This window comes from Leopardus geoffroyi, chromosome A3, assembly GCF_018350155.1.
Source record: "Leopardus geoffroyi isolate Oge1 chromosome A3, O.geoffroyi_Oge1_pat1.0, whole genome shotgun sequence".
NCBI classification, from domain to species: Eukaryota; Metazoa; Chordata; class Mammalia; order Carnivora; family Felidae; genus Leopardus; species Leopardus geoffroyi.
The window spans coordinates 104,491,280-104,508,274 of record NC_059336.1 but is presented as its reverse complement, the minus strand read 5'-3'; the positions used below and the strand labels follow the sequence as shown (position 1 = coordinate 104,508,274).

Sequence of the window (16,995 nt, the reverse complement as noted above, 5' to 3'; positions counted from 1 at the left end):
TTCAACGTATCACCTTTAGAATAAAGCTGGGGGTTCCGGGTGGCTGAGTCAGTTAAGCGTCCAACTGCAGCTCATATCATGATTTCATGATTCGTGAGTTCGAGCCCTGCATCGGACTCTGCATGGACAGTGCCAAGCCTGCTTGGGATTCTCTTTCTCTCTCCTTCTCTCTCTGCCCCTCCCCCACTTGCACTATCTCTGAAAATATCTAAATAAACTTAAAAAAAAAAAGAAGAAGAAGAAAGGTGGAGTCACAGATATCCTGGGGACCCTGGACTTCGCTTTCCCACTCTTTGGAGAGAATTAGGTTCTGTTTCAGCACTGTGAGATGTGCTAATACCACAGAAAATTACTGAAAAAATATTTTCAGCAGAGAGTAAAATCTTCTAGTTTTTATTTTTATTTTTCACAATTTTTTAAATGTTTATTTACTTTTGAGAGAGTGTGAGTGCGTTGGGGAGGGGCAGAGAGGGGGAGATAAATGATCCAAAGCAGGCTCCGCACTGACAGCAGAGAGCCTGATGCGGGGCTCAAACTCACAAACCGCGAGGTCATGACCTGAGCTGAAGTCAGACACTTAATCGACGGAGCCAGGAGCCCCTCAACATCTTTTAAAATACTTGTTCTGTAAGAGACCTTTCTTCCTGACCCTGCGCATGCTGTTTTCATACACTACTTCAAAGCACATTACAATCAACATTAAAAGCCCTCTCCCCACAAATTTTTGAAATGCTAACAGAACATACACTCTGCAAACCTAAGGTATGCAGATTCTAAATGATGAATTTCTACAAAATTACTCATTTGGAAGGAACATACAGCCGACTTACTTTGCTGGAATAGGAATTCCACTGGCGTCAAAAAGTTTAAGAAACACCCAGCCACAACTTAACTCTCCTCTTTCACCGGTTGACTAGGAAATAAAAAGGCATACAAAACTGAATGTCTGAGCCAGTCAAGTTTAAAAGCACATACTAAGTCCTTTACAGGGAACAAAATTAGCATTCACTTTTAGAAATAAACAATTCCTCCCAAGAAAATAACGTGAAACACGGTGGGTCCCATTTTCCTTGTGGGCCAGATGGCAAAGGCAGTTATATAAAGGAAAAATCCTCTCTTGTCGAATCACTTTTGAAAATCCCCTAAGCCTGAAGATGTGGAAACTGTTGCTACTGTTTCTTGAGTGATACAAATATTTTGTGGAATGATCTAAATCACAACACTACACCGGATTTGAGCTTTGTCTCAGTGAGAGATGAAATGCACACATTCAGTCATTTTTAATTTTGTAATCATCAGTTAGAACTTTACCTCCACTGTCAGCTGCTGAAGGCCACTGGGGACTTGCTTGGGGGCCCTGCTTCCCTCTCCTGTCCTACCCACCCACAACACATATGGATGAATTTGCCTTAAAGAAACGAAAGCGTGGTGTAATATTATTAATATAGTAACAGTTGGTTCTCTTGAGGCCAAGTATATATACTATACCTACCAAGGTACTATTAGAGTGTGGAGACATTTAAATTACTATCACATGAAATCAGTGAAGGGAATGACGGGCACGCTTATCGTGATGAGCACTGAACAATGTACAGAAACTGCTGAATCACTGTATTGTACACCTGAAACTAATATAACACTATATGTGAACTACATTAGAATTAAAATTAAAAACTTAATAGAAAAGTAAATTACTATCACAGACCCACACCCACTGGTTCAATCGTTTATGCGACATAATCCAAGGTTCTGTCGTTCCCTTTATAAAAATTACCACTCTGGCAGGTCCTTTAATGGGAACTGTCAGCCACAAGGTTAAATGCCACCCCTGACCCTCTAGGACAAGGTAAAATACTGCTGGAATGCCACTGAACATGTCTTATCACTTTCTGAAAAGTCTCATCCTTTTCAAACCTTGATTCCTTAAAAGCACTGGAGTTCATTTACTCAGGCTATAAATATAAATATAATATAAATACAGTTATATTTAATAAATATATATATAAATATAAATAAATATAAATATAAATAAATTATAAATAGATTTACTCAGGCTATAAATAGAAATATAATATAAATACAGTTATATTTAATAAATATATATAAATATAAATAAATATGAATACATGTAAATAAATATAAATATAAATACAGTTTTATTGTAAATGCTACTGAAAAAGCAGCAGTATATACATATACATATATATATATATATATATATATATATATATATATATAAGCCACCATTGCCATTCCTTGAGAGATTAAAATTCTATTACACATAAACACCTCAACTATTTTACTTGTAATTGCTTTTTTAAAAACTTCTCTTAACATTAGAAAGCTTTATCTTTCAACTGACATACATTGCGAATATAAGAAATTCCAAGTTCAAATAATATTCCAAGATCTGGAGATGAAGAATTGGATCTGATAAAACAATCACCATCAAGCAAGCATGGCAAGATGCCTGTGACCTGAAATAATGAAGAAAACGAAGTTACTACTAAAAATTTAAAATGGGAGGGAGGTTTCAGCTTTACTCATCTGTACACAGTTTACACGTTTGCATCACAATAACGGTCTTTTAAAGGAAACAAAAACCAAATGGATTGGACCCATCAAGGATTTCAAGTTTAAAAAATTTAATTGTTGTGTTGAAGGGAAATAACCTTTACCTTCACTTGCTCTTTGCTTAGAGTAGAGGCTATTGTGAAACAAGTACTATTACCCAGGTCCTCAGAGGTGTTATAAAAATAATTTGCATACATAATAAGACATTTATATAGATCACTGTTCTTTGTAAACAGAACTAAAATCGAAGACTTCATGCAAACATTTGCTCAACTTTCCCGAGGTGGGCCTTACATATTTTCCTTGTTTGCTCATTCCTTTCCTTCTCTCTGGACGACCACATCCCTCTGTCTTGCCTATAAAATCCTCTCCATCCCTCAAGGCCTAGTTTCTCTTCTACAAAACCTTCCCTGAGCCTAAGGGCTAGAATTAATGTCACCCTCCTCTGTGTTTCCACAGTACTTGGAGCCCTATAACCATTACATTCTGTCTCTGTGGTAGTTATCAACAGGAACCCCGCCTCCACAGGGTTACTCTAAGGATTAAATGAGATAGTGCCCAGGAGGACCTACCACCGTGCTTGGCACATGGATAGAGCTCCATAAACACAGATTATTGTTATTATACTTGTCTGTATATGTTTCTTCTCTACTAACAGGTAAGTTCCCAAATGCCTGGGAAGAATGTCTGGCACCTAACAGATATTTAATTTCATTCAACAAAGGAACAATTTCATATGATTCACCCTTCCAAACAGTTCATCTTTATATCCAAAAAAAATTTAGAAAGTTGTACCTAAATGCTTCATGTACACATGCAACACCAGAATTGTGAAGCATTGTACCAAAATACAAGCGGTGGGACACTTAGAAAATCAAACTGGACTTTTAGGAGATGAGCTATAGCCACGGGTGGATACACACAGCACACAAGCCAGATGGCTGGGCCTCTTCCACAACCTGTGCCCTCTCCTTGAACCCCTCTTGCTGGAAGATCTTTTGATGCAGTAAGAGAAAGGGTGATGAAGGATTTTTAGGATGCGGTGCCCCAAGGCAATTAGTTATGGGAAGTAAATACTAAAGTAATGAGACTTTGGAGGTAGAAAAAAAGTAAAGCAAAATAAACTATAGACAATATTATAACAAGAACATAAAGATATCTTCATGTTCACTAACATCTATGTCATAGGGATTCAGCGGTTTGAAACCACCTAACCTTATTCCAGTCTTTTCTTGTTCCAGTCTTAACAGTGCCTGGGTATAATGTACCAGCCCTGGGTGTCACCTTTGATTTTATCTGATCAAACCACAGCTCTCATTAACACAGTTGATTTTATTTGTTAAAAACACTTCCTAAATTTATCTTTTTGTTTTCATTTTCATCAGGGGGCATTTCCTAGAATTGAACCCGGCAATCCACTGAATGGGATGATTCATAGGAATTATAACTCTGATGAGTCAGAAACAAAAGTAATTTTCATCAAGCCCCCAAAGAACGTGAGATAATCCAAAGATTCAAATCCGGCCTCATATATTCTGTGCTTAACATAAACACATTATCTCAGAGGTACGTGTGGACAGCTTTGCCTTAGAAATGAACTGCCTATCACTTAACAGGTAAAAGATGTTCACATTTCATTCCATTCACTGAGCAGATTCCTTACCTGGGGAGAAAAAGTCCATGTTTTGGGCTTTTTAGGTTGCCATGTGGCTCTGACTGTATGAATGTTGCTCAGAACCTGAAATGAGATTTTCTTAGATGAGATCATGCTGTAGAGAGCTCTCTCAAACATCACCACTCCTACATCCCAAACAGGGAACAGGGAACAGGCTATACTGTGTGGAGAAGAGGGCCTCGAGGGGGCTCTTACGCTTTTTAGTTTGTGCAACTCTGTGATTTGTTTTTTGACATCAAGTACATACAGAACTTTAAAAATGATTAACAAAAAACTATTATAGCACTAATTTATAAAACAATGAAAGAACTGAAAAAATAAATTCAGACTCAGATCTTTGCACTAGTAATAAATTATAGTAAGTGAAATACTTACTGAGACAGGTTTACCAGAAAAGCAAGTGAAATTTCAGCTACAAATGACCTATTAAGAAATGTGACCCACAGGAGCATTTTATGGTAGCCCATCACCATGCCACTAAGACTGACAATGCTAATAATAGCCCTGATACACAGCCTCAGTTTTCTTCAAGATCTCCAGCCCCGTATATTATACTCTTCCTACAATTCAATCTCTTGTAAAATGCTTCTGCAAGAAGTTAGTCCCACAATGTACATAAGGCAATGAAATACAAAAGAAGCAAAAAACTGTAAAGAAGAATTCAAATTCTGTAAAGTTATTGCTAAAATTGACATCTTCCAAAGAAACAGATAACATAAAACTTTTATTTATTTAATTAATTAATTTAAAAGTTTATTTATTGAAGTAATCTTTACACCCAATGTGGGGCTCAAACTCACGACCCTGAGATCAAGAGTCACATGCTTCTCTCACTGAGCCAGCCAGGGGCCCCTAAAATTTTTATTTTAGATACAAATATTTTAGTACAGCACTTTTAAAACTAAACTTTAAAAAACAATTAGAAACTATCCCAAACATGTCCTATGAGGTCAGATTCAATTCACTGCCCTCTATGTATGTCCCTATTGGTAGACAACTAGGATTATCTTATGGGCAGCTGAGTTGTTTTCCACATATACAAAGTGCTCATTTCCTTCAACAACTAATACGTAGGAATTTATTTAAAACCTACTAAAATAATATATATTCTCAGCCTGAACTCTCGGAGTACAAACTTATTTTCATTATTACCTGGTGTTAAATGTAAGACTGCATTTTTAAAAAAAAACTTTTTTTTTCAACGTTTATTTATTTTTGGGACAGAGAGAGACAGAGCATGAACGGGGGAGGGGCAGAGAGAGAGGGAGACACAGAATCGGAAACAGGCCATCAGCCCAGAGCCCGACGCGGGGCTCGAACTCACAGACCGCGAGATCGTGACCTGGCTGAAGTCGGATGCTTAACGGACTGCGCCACCCAGGCGCCCCTGTAAGACTGCATTTTATCTATTCTAAGGTTCCTCTTAGTTTTTCAAGAAGCGTTTCTCACTTCTAATACCCAAAAAGTCCTTTGCAGTCATCGAAATTGAGATCTCCTAACATCTCTGCTTTTATCTTTTCAAATTGGACAATCCTGATTTTAATTCGGGAGTAACTTCTTCTGCTTGATAATTTTACACCTTTTTTGGTTTACGGACTCTGAGAGCTAAAAAGGACTTAGTCCAGGGGCGCCTGGGTGGCTCAGTCGGTTAAGCGTCCAACTCTTGATTTCAGCTCAGGTCATGATCTCATGATCCTGGGATGGAGCCCCAGATCAGGCTCTGTGCTGAGCGAGGAGCCTGCTTGGGATTCTCTCTCTCCCCCTCTGTGCCCCTCCCCCCCTCACGCTTGTTCTTTTTCTCTCTCAAAATAAATAAACATTTAAAAAGTACTTAGTCCTGGGGCGCCTGGGTGGCTCAGTCGGTTAAGCCTCCGACTTCGGCTCAGGTCACGATCTCGCAGTCCGTGAGTTCAAGCCCCACGTCGGGCTCTGTGCTGACCGCTCAGAGCCTGGAGCCTGTTTCGGATTCTGTGTCTCCCTCTCTCTCTGACCCTCCCCCATTCATGCTCTGTCTCTGTCTCAAAAATAAATAAACGTTAAAAAAGAAAAATTAAAAAAAAAAAAAAAGGACTTAGTCCAAACACCTCATTTTACATTCGCAAAAACTTCAGCAAGAGCGGGTGAACAATTGGCTCAGAACCGCTCTGTTTTCTGCACAAACCCAGAACACAAAGGATGAGGTAATCAAGGAGTCAAAAAGTTTAGAGGCTTCTACTTAGCAAATTGTATTAAGAATACATAAGGACTTCTGCTCAAGATGGCATGTTGAATTTGCACATTAACACGGTGGCTCTGCTCCCGACATAAAGGAGTGATAATTAAAGAGATAGAGTAGAACTCAAAAGTAAGATGAACAACCCAATGGACCATAGATAGAAGGGGAAAGCTGTGAGGAGGGTGGGAGTAAAATCGGGGATCTCCCGGGCTCTGAGTCTAGAAGCAGGATGTGATGGCAAGAGGCTGGCTTTACCTGTTACAGAGGCTGACAGTACTCAACACATGACAGAACAGACAGCCTTACGGCTTGAAGACAGCAGGATGAAAAAGAAATGGTGGCCAACCTTCCCCCTCATAGGAAGTGGTGAACCTAAGCAGGTGACAGGAAAGAGATGAAGCCATGATACCAGGCTGGGAACCAAGGCAACAAGCGGGCCCTTTCATGAACCTTAGATTAAGAACGCTAAATTCCACTATAAAATCTGGTTCTAGACTGGAATTGGGGGGGGGGGGTGGTGCTGATGGTAGAAACCACAACACTATTAGGTAGGAGGGAAAAGAGAGTGATATCTTTCATGTAAAATGTGTCTCTAAAGATACGTGAAGAAATCAAATACTGTACTAACAACACAAGAAATAACCCTGAGGATTGAAATTAACAAGATATGTTGATATATGTAATTATATATTGATTGCTTTAAAAAAAAAAAAAGCCAGTGACACCTGGGCGGCTCAGTCAGTTAAGTGTCTGCTTCAGCTCAGGTCATGATCTCATTGGTTCGTGGGTTCGAGCCCCATGTTGGGCTCTGTGCTGACAGCTCAGAGCCTGGAGCCTGCTTCGGATTTTGTCTCCTTCTTTCTCTTCCACTCCCTCGCTCTCTGCCCCTCGTCTGTTCACACTCTGTCTCTCAAAAATAAATAAACATTAAAAAAAATCTTTTTAAAAGGCCAGATTTACTTCTAGACAACATTAACAAGATGTGGGCAGGGTATTCAATAAAGCATGTTATTAGTATCTTTGATGTGTTAAGAAAAAGACAGAAGTACAGGATAATTTTAGATTTATGAGAATAATTTATAGCTAAGTAGGTATGTTAAAAATTGAAAGGTAACCACTTAATGGAAATATAATCTGTAGATTCCGAATCAAAAGTAGAAAAAAATGGAATGTGGACAACAATATTTCAACAGATGACAGGAATGAGAAAAGCAAAGATAAAAGATGATAAACAGAAAAGATACACACAAATAAGGGAAATAAGTCCAAATATATGCATGTTATAGTGAATGAGGTTTGCCTAATATCTGCTCAATCCAGATATAGACAATACAAAAAAAAATCATAAGCCTATTTTGCTTATGAATAGTAATGCAAAGATCCCGGACAAATTTTTGTGAACCCAATCAATCGGCAATGTCTCTTTTTAAACAAAGTAAAAAGTTTATGATCAAGAAGAGCTTATCCCAGGAATAAAAGGATGTTTCAATATCAGAAGATCTATTATTGTGGTATACCAGCTCAACAAATTAAAGGAATAAAGTCAAATGATCATCTCAATAGATGAAGAAAAGAATTTGCTAAAATTCAACATTTACTTGTAAATATGAAAACTTGGAGCAGAGGAGAATTCACCACAGAAAGAGTACCTATCAACAACTTGTAACAAACATCCCATTGACGAGTCTTCAGAAACACTGACATCTGTATCAGGAAGAAGACAAGGCAGTCTCTCCTGGTAGTCCCTGGCCCAAAGAGTAACACAGCAAAAAGACATAAGGTATAAAATGGGGAGAGACAAAACTGTCTTTATTTGCAGGCAATGCAACTATACACATGAGAAATTTGAGACTATAGAAAGTCTAAGTGACACTATATTTTAAAGGTATTAGAAATAATCAGCGATTTCAGGGCGCCTGGGTGGCTCAGTCGGTTGAGCATCCGACTCTTGACTTCGGCTCAGGTCATGATCTCACGGTTCATGAGATCTCTCTCAAAATGAATAAACTTAAAAAAAAAATAATAAGCAATTTCAGTAAAGTTTTGGGATATAAGATCAACTTCCAAATGACAATAGCTTTCTATGCATCAATCATAACCACTTAGAAAATATAAGAGGTGGGGCTCCTGGGTGGCTCAGTAGGTTAAGCATCCGGCCCTTGATTTCAGCTTAGGTCATGATCTCACAGTTTGTGAGATTAAGCCCTGAATTCGCTCTGAGCTGACAGGGTGGAGCCTGCTTGGGATTCTCTTTCTCTCTCTGTCTCTGTCCCTCCCATGTTCATGCTCTCTCTCTCAAAAACAAACTTATAGAAAGTTAAACAATTTCAAAAAAAAAAAAAAAAAAGAAAAGAAAATATAAGAAGAAGATTCCAATTCATATAGCTACCAAAACTAGCTAATTTTCAGGAAATAATAAGGCAGGGGGAAGGTAAATAGAGAAACAAGTTAATGATAATAAAAGGAAGTAAAAAGAAATCTTCCAGAGCTGTACTATCCAATATAGTAGCCACTGGTCGCATGTAGCTATTTAACTTTAACTTTAAAATTTAAATAGTCATGCTAGCCATGTGTGAAGCCACATTGGGTTAGTGGCTACCATGCTGGATAGCACAGACATAGAACATTTCCATTATCACAGAAAGTTCTATGGGCAGTGCTACTCCAGAAAGTGAGGCATTCTCTGTGATGGCTGACCCAGTTTCTTCAAGTTAATGGCACAAAAATTAAAAGGCAGGATAAAGGAGACTGCTGGATTAAAAGAGACTTGAGATACATGACAACCAAATGCAGTGTTTGGACTTTGTATGGATCAGAACAAGTATACAAAGAAAAATTTTAAGACAACCAGGAAATCTGAATATGGACTGGGTATTAGATAGAAAAATGGAATGATTCTGAATATTGCAGAGGGGATAATGGTGGTTATGTAAGAAAAGTGGTTATGCGGGGTGCCTGGGTGGCTCAGTCAGTTAAGGGTCCGACTTCGGCTCAGGTCATGATCTCGCAGTTTGTGGGTTTGAGCCCTGTGCCTGGCTCTGTGCTGACAGCTCAGAGCCTGGAGCCTGCTTCGGATTCTGTATCTTCCTCTCTCTCTGCCCCTCCTCCACTCGCTCTCTTTCTCTCTCAAAAATGAGTGGACATTAAACAAAGTGGTTATGTAAGAAAATGTTTATATGTTTATACATGCATAAATATTGATTCATATATATAGGAGTAAAATGGAATGTCAAAAGTTTTCACTACAATGCATTTATAAAAAATGAAGAAAAACATTGGGGATAGATTAGCCAGTTGAGCAAAATCTGATAATTATACTATTCTCTCTACTTTTGTGAATGTTTGAAAAACTTCATGATAAAAATTTGATTTTTAAATGAAAAGGCAAAGGCAGACTGTAAATAACCATGTCAATCAATTACCAATGTGACTTATGTTTTACCATCTTTTAAAAAAGTCAGAGTTTCAAATGTGTTACTCAGTAACATTCTTGATATAGGGACCCAGTGCTGTCCAATAGAACTCTAATAGAACTTTCTGTGATAATAAATACATTCTGTGTGTGCTATCCAATATGGCAGCCATTAGCCACATATGGCTATCAGTCACTTGAAATGTAGTTGGTGATACTAAGGAACTAAATTTTAAATTTCATTTAATTTTAATTAAGTTTTAAATTAATATGCATTTAAAGTTATTTTAAATTTAAGTAAATTATTATTTAAATTTAAATAGTAACATTCAGCTAGTGGCTACTATATTTGGATTTGGACAATGATCCAATTTGCAATAAATATGATGATATATTATCTAAAAATGACAAAAACCCCAAGATATTTGTATTTAAACAAAAAATATGCAAGACTTTTATAAAGAAAATTATGAAACATTATGATAAAATAAAAATGAAGATCAGAATACATAGAAAGATCATATCATATGTTTAAGGCTTTATGACTTAATTCTGTAAAGCTTCTACTAAAATGAATCTAAAAATTCAATGCAATTCTACTAAAAATCCCAACCGGGTTCTAAAACGTAATTTAACAAGTTGATGCTAAAATTCATATGGAGGAGCAAATAGTCTAGATTAGTTAAGAATAATTTATATAGAAAGCAAACTGAGGAGACTTGTCATATTATAAAGCCATAGCAGTTAAGACTATTATTGGTCCAGGGAAAGACAAATACACCAATTGATCAGAACAGACACCGGAGCCCAATCCATATAGAGATGAACACTTGTTACATAACAGAGCCGCCTTGCAAGTCATGGGGAACAGATGAACTCCTCAATAAATGTTATTGAGACAACTGGCTATAAATATGGAAAAAATAAAACTAGATCTCTACTTTACAAAATACATAGAAATAAATTCTAGGTAGAGTCAATACCACAGTGAACAGAAATATTTAGAAGAAAATAAAAGAGAGTATCTTTATGATCCTGACATAGGGAAGGATTTCTTTTTTAATTTAATTTAATTTAATTTAATTTAATTTTATTTTATTTTATTAATATGAAATTTATTGTCAGATTGGTTTCCATACAAGGGAAGGATTTCTTAAACAAGACATGAAAAGCACAAGCCATAAATGAAAAGACTGATACAGCTAACATCCATGAACTTTAGAACTTCTGTTCTTGGAAGCGAACTTAAACAACACAAACTTAAATGCCAACCCACAGACCTGGAAGTGCTTGGAATGCAAATAACCAACAAAATGTCCAGTATTTATCAAGAATTATAAATCAATTATATATTTAACATACTTATATTAAGTTATACGAAGCTTGGAAATCCAAATGAAAGATTTAAATTTATAAAAATCCAAAAGAAAAATGAGCAAAAGACACAAAACACAATTCATAATGATGGAAATCTGATTGGTTAATAAACGTAAGAAGAGACATTTAAAAACACACTAGATATCAGGGAAATCAAAACCAAAACCACAATGAGATTCCACTTCACACCCAAAACGTTGGTAAGATAATACCGATTGTGAAGACATGGAGAAACTGGGATCATGGCCGTATTACCTGGAAGAACCTCTGTGGAGAATAATTTGGCATTACCTAACAGAGTAATCCACCATTCAGCAATCTACTCCCAAGTACACTTATACATATTCTAAAGCCTTGTCTCACATGAACGCAAATCAACGTGTATAAGAATGTTCCCTGAAAGACTCTAATAGTAGAAATGTTCAAGAGAATAATGGATAAATGGTGGCATGCCCATGTAATGAAATACCACTCAACAGTTAAAAAGAATGACCAAGAGCAAAATCCATCAACTTGGATAAAACATAAAGGGAAAAAAAGAAATTTGCGGAAGGTACAAGGATATGATACCATTTTATAAAGCATGGGATTATTAAAAATTAGGCTGTATAAAGTTAATAAAACAAAATTTAGGATAAGGGTTATCTATATGGAGGGAGGAAACCAGCAGGATGTGGGAGGGATACACTGGGGCTTTCAATCATACTTGCAGTGTTTACTTTTATTTTCATTATTTATTTATTTATTTATTTATTTATTTATTTTTAATGTTTATTTTTGAAAGAGGGAGACAGAACACTAGTTGGGGAGGGACAGAGAGCCTGATGTGGGGCTCAAACTCACACACCATTAGGTCATGACCTGAGCTGAAGTCAGATGCTTAACTGACTGAGCCATCCAGGCAGCCCTGCAGTATTTATTTTTAAAATAATAGACTACTTTTGGGGCACCTGGGTGGCTCAGTCGGTTAAGCGCCCGACTTCGGCTCAGGTCATGATCTCACAGTTCATGGGTTCGAGCCCCGCGTTGGGCTCTGTGCTGACAGCTGGGAGCCTGAAGCCTGCTTCTGATTCTGTGTCTCCCTCTCTTTCTGCCCCTCCCCTGCTCACGCTCTGTCTCTCTGTCTCTCAAAAATAAATAAATGTAAAAGAAAATTTTTTAAAATAATAGACTACTTTTAATGAGAAGTCTTAGGTTTACGGAAAATTGAGCAGAAAGTACTCATTTTTTATTTTAAAAGAAGTTAGAGTACTTATTACAAACTCGGAGGCTTCAATAGAATTAAGTGATAAGGCCATGAGTGTCTGTTACGTTATTCTCTGCACATTCCTTTTTTTGTTTGTTTTATTTATTTATTTTGAGAGAGTGTGTGTTGAGTGGGGAAGGGGCAGAGAGAAAGAATCCCACGCGGGCTGAGCACTGCCATCGCAGAGCCTGACATGCAGTCTGAACTCACAAACCATGAGATCATGACCTGAGTTGAAACCAAGAGTCAAATGCTTAACTGATTGAGCCACCCAGGCACCCCTCTGCACATTTCTATGTTTAAAATTGTTCATATGTTAAAAAATATTGCTAATTCCAATAAAAATAAGGTGAGTATAAAATAGATCTAAAAGGAGACAAGTAAACAAATTGGAAAATTATAATGTTCCAAGATCTGAAAGATTCTAAATGTGAGCTACAGGCTTGCTTTCTATTTCTCTTATTGGCAAAACAGATGGGTAATTAGTGGATGTATTATTTCTTAGTGAGTACTTAAGGGTTTTTAATTCATTGTTTTAAAAGGGTGAAATACACAATGGTGGTGATTCTGAAATGTGTTAAACATATCAGACAAGTTAAAAGAAACATACAGTGAACTCTCATATACTCATCACCTAGATTTTACCATTAACATCTTACTATCCTTGCTTTATCACATATATCATCTATCTATCCCTCAATTCATCTTATTTTTTTTTTTTAACGTTTATTTATTTTTGAGACAGAAAGAGACAGAGCATGAACGGGGGAGGGTCAGAGAGAGGGAGACACAGAATCTGAAACAGGCTCCAGGCTCTGAGCTGTCAGCACAGAGCCCGACGCAGGGATTGAACTCACGGACCGTGAGATCATGACCTGAGCCGAAGTCGGCCGCTTAACCGACTGAGCCACCCAGGCGCCCCTCAATTCATCTTATTTTTTGATGCGCTGCAAGCCTGCAGACATTAGTAACCTCTCTCTAAACTAGCATGCATATCATTAACTAGAGTTCATTTTTTATTCACAGTTATTTTTTGACGTAAAATTTAATATAATGAAATTTACAAACCTTATTTTTATTTTATACATAACGTCCAATGTGGAGCCAGGAAAGTGGACTGGCTAGGGATCATAGGTCCTGAGGCATGACACAGTGAGTGCTGTCAGTGGAGGCCTGGTGAGGAGCGTGAACTTCTATCAGGGCCCCAGAGTCAGGAAGCACACTGTCCCCCCAGGGATGTGAATAGAAGCCAAGTGAGGAACCTGGACTTCCATTCTCACCTGGGGTGGTGAGGTGCCACCTACCTTCCCTTGACAGCATGGTGTCAGGGGCCTGCTAAAACAGAAGTTAAAATAAGATCCAGAAACCCGTAATACCCAAAATGCCCAAGATACAATTGAAAAATCACTCATCATACCAAGAACCAGGAAAACCTCAGCTTGAATGAGAAAGGACAATCAACAGATGCCAACACTGAGATGACACAAATGTTGGAATTATCTGACGCCTGAAAAGCAGACACCTACAAATACTTCCATAAGCAACTATGGACATGTTTGAAACAAATTTAAAATACAGAAAGAAATACAAACTCTCAACAAAGATATGGAAGATAAAAACGAACAACCTAGCGGAAATTCTAGAATTGAAAAACACAATAACCAAGGTGTGCACAAACACACACAACTCACTGGACAGACTCAAATGTTGAATAAAAAAGCAAAGAATCAGGGAGCTTGAAGGTAGGAAAATAGAAATGATGCACTATGAACAACTAAGATAAAGTTGATGGGAATAAAAAAAAAAAAAACAGAGCCTCAGGAACCTGTGGGATTATAACAAAAGATCTCACATTCATGTCATCAGAGTCCCAGAAGACAGTCTGGAGCTAGAGAAGTATTCAAGAAAATTATGGCTGAAATATCCCCAAATTTGGCAAAGGACATAAGCCTATAGTTTAAGAAGCTGAGCAAACCTTAAACAAGATAAACCCAAGAAATCCATGCCCAAGTACATCATAAACATATAAAAACGAAACCCATATGGCTTGAAAGAAATAACACCTAGATTTACCAATAAGGGAACACCAATTCTAGTGACAGTGGATTGCCATTCAGAAGCCATAGAACGAAGGGGCACAATATTTCTCAAGTGCTGAAAGAAAGAAAGAAAGAAAGAAAGAAAGAAAGAAAGAAAGAAAGATAGAAACAAAGCAAGAAACAAAGAAACAAAGAAAGAAACAAAGAAAGAAAGGAGGAAAGAAAGAAAGGCCAAACCATAATTCCATATCTAGTGAAAGTATGCCTCAGGAATAAACGGGAAACAGGCATTTTTGGATAAAGAAAACCAATGAGAATTTGTAGCCAGCAGAAAGAGTGGTTAAAGGAAATTCTCTCAACAGTAAGAACATGTTAAAATCAGGAAACTTTTAACGTTAGGAAGGAAGGAAGAACAATGGAAAGAGTAAAAATAAGGATAAATACAACAGATTGTCTTCCAAGTTTTCTAAATTATGCTTGATGGCGGAAGTAAATATAATACTGTGTGATGTGGTTCTTGATGGTTCTAGAGTTCAAACTCTACATAGAGTTTTAACAATAATGCTTTTATTGTTTTTATTCCCTAGAAGTAGGGAAGCACTCTTAGGTAAATAGCACAAGTATTTATACAACTATTAACTATCATCTCTAATTTGTCAATTGGAACTTTGACATAAATTAGTTACATAAATTCCCTTCTATTATTTTTAATGAATAACTTCTAATATCTCGATATGTTAGATCGATAAAATTCCAGTCCTTAGGTTCTCATTTATGAGCATAGGGAGAGGTAAAGTGAAATATCAAACCAGATCTAAGCAAAGAAGGCAATTCATCTTTTTTTTGGTCGCTGATGACACCTACTGGCTTATTAATGGCAGTGTTTCGTGCAGGGTGTGTAGAAATGAGGGAGGATCCCTGGAATGACCCGGTTCGTTTATTTATTCCCAGTTCCGAAAGAAAGAAAGGCACTGGGAGCTGCAAGTAGACTCAGCATGAGTGAAGCTAAACCCACAAACTCCTCCAAATCTGATCAGCTCTCAATGCTCCCTATCTCATTGAGTGTCACCACCAACTGCCCGGATGTGGAAGCCAGAGACCTAGTGGCATGTTTGACACTCCGCTCTCCCTCACCCTCCATCTGCAAGCCAGCGTCAAATTGTGGTTTTTGCGGTCTACGTATCCCTGTAGCCACGGGTCTCCTCTCCGAGGTCTCCACTTCCCCAGACTAAGGTATCTGCTTCATATCTCATCTAGCCACATTTATGTTCTATGTATTTTCTAAGTGCTTTACTATTATATTAACTCATTTCATCCTCACATGGACCCTAAGAGATGTGTACCAGATGAGGAAAGTGAGAGAGAGTAGGGCCAAGTAGTTTGGTCAGCATCCCACACCAAGCTGGTGGAGCCGAGGTTCATCTGGGGCAAATGACTGACTCCAAGTTTTGTTTTCTTGGAGGCGCCGCGGGCTGCCCTTTGACCACCACACTGTGCCAAAGACCCCAAATGGTCTACTCATGTCCTTCTGGCCTCCCTTGTAATTCATCTCCAAAGAAGAGCCAGAGATATTCCCAAAGTGTAAATCTAAACTCTGTCACTTCCTCCAATGACTTCACTGTCTTTAGGATAAAGACAAAACTCTTACATCATGGCTTAGTGTCTCATACCGTGTTCCTGATGTCTCCCATGTCACCCCATCCCACACTTCCTCTTGCCTCTCTCCACTTGGCCACACTGGCTTTCCCGAGTCCTTCCCCACCAGGGCCTTTGCCTGTGATGTTCCTTTGGCCAGGCTCCTCTTCCCTTTTCCCTTCGCCTTCTAAAGGCCTCTTCGTCCATAGATCTCAACCCGAGAACCCCCTCTCAGGAGGGAGCTTAGACTCTCAACATGAGAATTCTTTTCTAACGCAGCTAGTGCTGTAAACTTCTCTCTAAGCAATATTTTGTTAACATCCCACAAATTACAAATTCCATCTAAGCACTGTATTTAAGCCGTGTCTCACAAACAAATCAATTAATTTTGCAAGAGTCACGAAAAAGGACACAAGCAAACTTTGTAAGGTGCTGGTAATGCTCCATGTCTTGATCTGGATGTTGATTATACAGGTGTACATTTGTAAAAAATAAACTACTCTGTACACTCAAGACCTGAACTATATACGATACTAGAAGACAGGCATCAGTGCCTTTTTTTGTAAGTGAGAAATCTAAGGCTCAGAGGAGTTAACTGGGACATATACACCAACATCATACACTTGGCAACTGAAAGAGCCAGGAATTAAACCTATGCCATCAGAGCCTTACAGTTTGCACTCTACCACATATTATTTTATATGTACACATAAACATACAGAGAGAGAGAGAGAAATTGAAAGAGAGACAAACAGAAAGACAAACTCAATGCAGTACATGTGTAATATGCAGCATTAACAAAGTATTCTATCCTGATTGATC

General features: G+C 37.8%; 1 protein-coding gene across 6 annotated transcripts in view; it reads right to left on the bottom strand.

The window, feature by feature from the left end:
- Positions 1-16,995, bottom strand: part of NPHP1 (nephrocystin 1) — a 60,414-nt gene that overhangs the window by 20,661 nt on the left and 22,758 nt on the right. For all 6 annotated transcript variants that reach the window (XM_045446923.1, XM_045446920.1, XM_045446924.1 and 3 more), the window contains exons 12-14: positions 4,238-4,312; positions 2,367-2,477; positions 831-913 (exon numbers count right to left, since the gene is read on the bottom strand). In XM_045446923.1, the coding sequence (XP_045302879.1) occupies positions 831-913; positions 2,367-2,477; positions 4,238-4,312 (269 nt within the window). The remainder of the gene's footprint in view (positions 1-830; positions 914-2,366; positions 2,478-4,237; positions 4,313-16,995) is intronic.